Source organism: Arachis ipaensis, chromosome B09, assembly GCF_000816755.2.
Source record: "Arachis ipaensis cultivar K30076 chromosome B09, Araip1.1, whole genome shotgun sequence".
Classification (NCBI taxonomy): domain Eukaryota; kingdom Viridiplantae; phylum Streptophyta; class Magnoliopsida; order Fabales; family Fabaceae; genus Arachis; species Arachis ipaensis.
This window is the reverse complement of record NC_029793.2, coordinates 90,620,689-90,627,644: the sequence shown is the minus strand read 5'-3', so window position 1 is coordinate 90,627,644 and position 6,956 is coordinate 90,620,689. Positions and strand designations below refer to the sequence as shown.

The window sequence follows — 6,956 nt, the reverse complement described above, 5'->3', positions numbered from 1 at the left end:
CTAATTTTTAACTAAAAATAATAAATTAAATTTTATTAATCCTCTAACATTTTTCTATTATTTATTATTTAAGTAGACAACAACTTTTATTGTAGATGCATGAATGACTCCCAAGTTCAGAAGGTCCAAACCTATACTCATTATTTTATTTAATTTTTACTTGTCTCATAAAAATATCCAAGGTTGGTTAATGTTATGCAACAAAGCTCAAATTAATTTTATTATGGAGCCACAGTTTAGGTTGGACGGCGTTATGGAGAGAAGTAGAGCTTTACATGCGTATGATGTCAGTGCACATAGAAATCGGACCGAGCGAATAGCAGGCACAACGGAGACCGTCCGAGTTGTGGAAGGCGAATCCACGTGTCGCACACCCATGACTCCCCAGGACGGTGCCCCCTTTAACCCCACAAGTTGCCTTCGTATCTTCACTTTCCCATTCCTTCCCCACCCAGCGAGTTGCATGCCATCTTCTTCCTCCCTGAAATTTTGAAAGCTTGCTCCTTCATCCGTGGGCTGAGGGAAAAAATTTTGAAAATGTCCAAGAAATCAAAATCTAGAAAAATTGATCGTCCGGAATTTCACATTGTAAAATATCTCAACTATTCTGATTATGTAAGTTTATTTGTTAAATTTTTTTAATATTTTATAGTTCTGAGTATTAGTTTTGTAATTTAGTTAACTTTATTGTTGTTAGAACTTGAACTGAGAATGACTGAGTTTATAATTTTATTGATATAAATTTAAAAATAAATGTTTAAAAAAGGTGTAAATGTAGTCTATATGTTTAAATAATAGTTAGGAAAATGTGTGCTTAAATGTAATTAAGTGTTGTGGAGAATTTTTTTGAATATAATAAATTAGTAATAAAAATAACTTGTTTATAATTTTGTGTAATAATTTTAGTAATAATAATTAATTAGTTAACTGCTATAATTTCGTTCTATAATTTTTTTGGATTAATTTTTTTGGAATAATGTTGACAGAAATATGCTATTTTAGGGTAGTTTTTAGTATTATGAGTAAAATTATATGTTTTAATTAGATATTTTTATATTATGTATGATAGTTGTGTAATTTGAATCGTAATTTTGCTACGCTTTTGCAGGGTAACCGGATGCTGACCTGTGATCACCCTGTCCCTCCGGATCGGTACAACGAGAGGGTGGATGAGCATTTACGATCTACCAGTTTTTACCATGTCGCCCAGATTGGAGTTGTTCAATGTCAGAAAACACTGGTAAATGCTTTAGTGGAAAGGTGGCACCCGGACACTCATACCTTTCACCTTCCGGTTGGTGAATGTGCCGTGACACTGGAAGACGTGGCTATGATCTTCGGTCTTCCGACCGATGGTCTTCCAGTGACAGGTATGACTTTGAGTAGTTTTGAAGCCTTAGAGGCGGAGTGTCTGCACCAATTTGGGGTCACACCGAGAAAGTTGGATTATCGAGGAAGCGGCATAAAACTTACGTGGCTACGGAATTTAAAAGAACGGTTACAGTTGACTGATGAAAATAGTATACATGTGTACGTTAAGTGCCACATCATGTTGTTGATCGGTACGATCTTTTTTGGAGACAAGTCTGGGGCATCTGTCCACTGGAAGTTTCTGCCTCTGCTCAGTGATTTTGCTAGTATTGGATAGTATAGTTGGGGATCAGCATGCCTAGCACACCTGTATAGGAGTTTATGCATGGCATCACGTTTTGATTGCAAGGAAATCGATGGTCCGCTAACACTTCTACTATGTTGGACATGGATTCACCTACCGAATCTAGCGCCGGTTCCTAGGAAATCCCACAGTTTTCTGCTTGCAAACAGGTAACATTATCTTACATTTACCTAGTATCTTCATATTTAGAATCCAATTATGTTAATAAATTGCGTTATATTAGGTGGCGTAACTGGGAGCGTGGAGACCGAGTCTATAGATATCTTAAGCTTGCTCATTTTAGGAAGGTCTTGGATGATCTTCAGGAAGGCCAGGTGTGTTTGCATTAACGTTCTATTTGGGTCAAATCTAGTGATTTAGTTATTTGGATTTTAATTATTTGTTTGCTTTACTGTTACCAGTTTTTGTGGGTTGCATATTCTATTGAGCATGTTGATCCAGACATAATTCCTGCGGACATCTACATGCACTCAGTCATTTGGAGTGCAACGGTGCCGTTGGTATCTTTCAAATATATTGAATGGCATGCTACTGATAGGTTTAGACGACAGTTTGGTCAACTGATGATATTATGTTCATGTATGGTATGTTGGTTAAGGTTGATTATACTATATACTTGGTTGGTTTGATTGTTTTATATACAGGTGACACCTGTACTCCAGATGAGACTGGCAAAGGCTACAATCTCAGGATTGATCCACCGCGTCGTAGCGCGAGTCGATACACTCCGTCTGTGTTCAAAAAGGCCGCAAAGAAATGCAAGAACATCGTGAACTTTGGAAAGTGGACATCGAGGAAGTAGTTGTGGTGTAGTTAATTTTATTTATGATTCAGTTATCTTTTGTCATGTATACCTTAACTATTTATGTATGACTATAGTTTCCTAAGTACCAACTAAGTATTGTATGTTTCAGTTGATGTTCCTAAATTTCATTAACTATTATATGTATGATGACTTTGCATGTGACGCTTCACTTGGACATAGGTTACAATGATTCTATTATCATAAATTACATTGACATAGGTTACGATGATTCAATTATCGTAAAGTACATTGACGCAGGTTACAATGATTCAATTATAATAAAGTACATTGACATAGGTAACGATGATTCATTATCAGAAAGTACATTGACATAAGTTACATTGTTTCAAATATCATATAAACCTACTACACATTATGGTCAGTACCTGGACCACCTCCCTGACGGCATCTACTACGACTGTGACCCTCAGTCCCCACATTGCCTACATCGCCTCGGACGATGTAACATTCGTGTGTCCATCTCATTCAAGAAGCGTGTCATCCTGGGCCGACCTTTGGCAACGCGTCTCAGGTACGGGTTCGGTACGAATCGAGGACCACTGTAAGAAGGACACGTTGTAGGATTCCCTAGTGACCTAAACCTAGCCCGATAAACGCGTCTAATTTGGTCCATCTTATAAACATCATGCACATACACCTGCCAATCTAGTTGTTGATTTGCACAACATGCAAACACATGCCGGCAAGGAATCCGGTCCACTTAGAACTCACCACAGTCACATCTTTGGCGACGGAGGTCAACAGCATACTCCACTCCACTTGGCATCTCACGCACTTCAAAGACTTCATTCTGCCTGTCGAAGCAATTAACCTGAATGTTTCCTAATGCAAGTTGATTTGCATGAAGTTTGGCAGTCACATGCTCAGAAAAAACATGGCCAGCATTAATCCGAGCCTCCGCCTCGGCTTTTTTCCATGTGAACAACTCATTAAATCTGTAGAATGTTGCTTTCACAAGTGCAGTGATGGGAAGATTGCGTGCACCCTTCAAGATTGAGTTGATGCATTCCACTAGATTAGTCGTCATGTGACCCATCGGTAACCACCGTCGAATGCCAATGCATACTGTTCACGGGGAATACGGTTTAACCAGTTAGTGTACGCCTCGCCTCGCTCTCGTAAACGATGGTAACACAATTCATACTCGCGAACCGTCCTCGAATATCCTGCACAATATCATATACCAAACACAAAATAAGCTTCAGGATGTTTAGATTGTTCGCATTTTCATTAGTAACAAACTTTGAAGTAATCAATGTTACCTATATTGACGACAAGCTTTTGCAGGTACGGTGCTTTAAATTTTCTCAGAAAGTTCGACTCAATATGCCTGATACAAAACATGTGGAAAGCTCTAGGAGGTGACCAAGCTCCGTGACTGCGTTCCACAGCTGCATTTATGGACTCATGTCGGTCCGATATAAGTTCCACACCATCCCGAGTCACAATATGTTGACGCATGTTACTCAGAAAAAAGTGCCACGCATCAGAAGTCTCTCCCTCGACAATAGCAAATGCAATCCGGACGATATTGTTGTTACCATCCTGCGAAATGGCCACTAACAAGCAACCCTTATACTTTTCGTACAAGTGAGTCCCGTCCACCTGGACAACTGACTTATAATGTCTGAATGCTCTAATGTAGGGGTAATAGCTCCAAAATACTCGATGCAATACCCGGATATCACTTACCGAGTCATCCCCTTGATATGCAGGCATAGTCTCAAAATGCACGACAGCTGATGTCTCCTTATGACACATGGCCTCGAACCATATAGGTAACGCTTCATAGGATGCTTCCCAACCTCCAAATATTTTATCAACTGACTTTTGCTTAGCCAACCATGCTTTCCGATAATTGACGGTATAGTTGAACTTCGACTGAATTTCTGCAATAACTGATTTTACCTTTAAAGAGGGGTCAGCCTCAACCAACGGCTTTATGGCTTCTGCAATTGTATTTAAATCCAGCTTCGAATGATCCTGAGAAATGGTTGCTCTGGTACAAGTGTGATTGCCGTTGTACCTCCTAATAACCCAACAGTACTTTCTGCTGATCATGCTAACTCTGATAAGCCAATCACACCCTGACCCGTACTGTGTACACTTCGCATAAAATGTCAACGGCTCCGACTCATACACACGGTAGTCTACAGATCTTCGGAAGGTATACTCCTTCATCGCCTTAATAATAGCTTCCCTAGAACTGAATTCCATCCCACGGCGAATTCACCATCTGCGAAAAAAGGAACTTCTGCCAGGACGGTAGCCATACCATAAATATTTAATACACGATTGTTTAATGACCAAAATTAAAGGTTAATCAGTACTCACAACATCAATAACGATATAAATAAGCTTTACATTACGTTATTATCTCAATTTCAATTAAATAAAAATACAAACACATTAACACATACTGTTAATTAATACAAATTAACTAAATATTTCGGTAAAAATAAATACTAATCTTCCAAATAACTTCATAAACCCTATAATAAACACTCGTTAGTAAACCCTAATTAACTAAATAACTAAAAATAAATAGTAATAACCTAAATAACTAAAAATAAATACTATAATAAATACTCATTAATAAACCCTAATTAGCTAAATCACTAAATAAATACAAATTAACTAAATAACTAAAAATAAATACTAATCTTCCAAATAACTTCATAAATCCTATAATAAATACTCATTAATATATCCTAATTAACTAAATATCTAAATAAATACAAATTAACTAAATAACTAAAAATAAATAGTAATCACCTAAATAACTAAAAATACATACTTTAAGAAATACTAGTTAATAAACCCTAATTAGCTAAAAACTAAATAAATACAAATTAACTAAATAACTAAAAATAAGTACTAATCGCCTAAATATCTTCATAAATACTATAATAAATACTCATTAATAAACCAAAATTAACTAAGTAACTAAATAAATACAAATTAACTAAAAATAAATACCAGTCGCCTAAATAACTTCATAAATACTCTAATAAATACTTATTAATAAATTCTAATTAATTAAATAACTAAATAAATACTGGACCCTAAATACTAATTAACTCAAATTATTTTTATCTTAAACTTGACTAAATAAACTCTTTTACAAATGCTGAACGAGTACCTGCACTCATATAGTCCGGAAACTCCGGAGTATGCATGGCTTCCAAATTCAAAACTCGCATGAAAGATGGCTCCTCAAATGGCACTTCGTTCGCGAGTGTATTTTCAACGTCTGTCACATTCGGAGCCACACTGCCGTCACCTTGGTCTTCATCTCCGTCTGGGCCAACAACTTCGTAATTGCTTTCGAACTCTTCCTCACTGTCACTATTGTAGTCTTCCCGTAAAATGTTTCGATCGGCCTCAGATTGTTCGAATTCAATGTATAACTCGGTGAACGAGATTTGAGCACGACTTTCGATATACATTGAAAATATCTCCTGCATGCTCGTTTCGTCCGTAATATATTTCGTCTGAAATTGAACGAATCCACCAAATACTGGTACAGGATATATGTATAAAATACATGATATTTTTATTGCCATCTCCGAATCTATTTTATCACAAATCACACCTTTAAACTCTTCAAATAAAATTGTGAAGGGTAATAACATCCAACGGATCTTCACAAACAAATTTTACTCCTTCAGGTGTCTGCAACAAAATTTGACTAAAATAATACACTTTCAAAAGGACTCTATCATCCATTCTTCTCACTCAATTAAATAGACACAAATATTTCACTATCAATTTTTTCCTATCCAAGCCAACTAGCTCAACACCAGACCATGAGAAAGAAGAAGAGAAGTCGAAGAAGATGAAAAATGTTAGATCTGGTCGGCGGATTAAGGTTTACACATCTTCGCAAGGATATATATACACACACAAATCGGACCAAGCGAGTTGTGTAACCTAATTCAAAAAAAAAAAAAACTATATAATAATGAAAACGGACCATCCAATTTCATTTAGGGAAAATAAAAAAAAATTACTCCTCCACAACTCGGACCTAGCGAGTTGCTAAACCTAATTCCAAAAATTCGTTAACAATGAAAACGGACCATGCGATTTCCTTTAGGGAATATAAAAAAAAATTGTTCATGGACAATTCGTAGGGTCCAATATCCTTTATGTTATTTTCAGATCTTTTCTCCATGCAAAACGGACCCTCCGATTTGTTCAAAGCAATCTAAAAAAAGAAATCGTATGGTCCGATTTCTTATCACCAACTCTGAGCAAAAAAGCTGTCCCACATATTGGTCTAGCTCCTTCTGATCCCATAACCCAGCACAACACACCCAGGTCTTCCATAACCAAAAAAATTAGCCGCAACAAAGTCCTAGAAACAAAAAATAAATAAATAAATAAATAATTCCACACCTTATTAATTAGAACTGACCTAAGACAGCAACACAGCTGGTCGTTTCAAAAGAG

General features: G+C 36.6%; 1 protein-coding gene across 1 annotated transcript in view; it reads left to right on the top strand.

Annotated features, from left to right (window-relative positions):
• The window catches only part of LOC110266884 (serine/threonine-protein phosphatase 7 long form homolog), a 6,483-nt gene extending 4,835 nt beyond the window's left edge, over positions 1-1,648 (top strand). The window contains exon 2 of the mRNA XM_021111930.1: positions 1,109-1,648. Coding sequence (XP_020967589.1) covers positions 1,109-1,648 — 540 coding nt within the window. The remainder of the gene's footprint in view (positions 1-1,108) is intronic.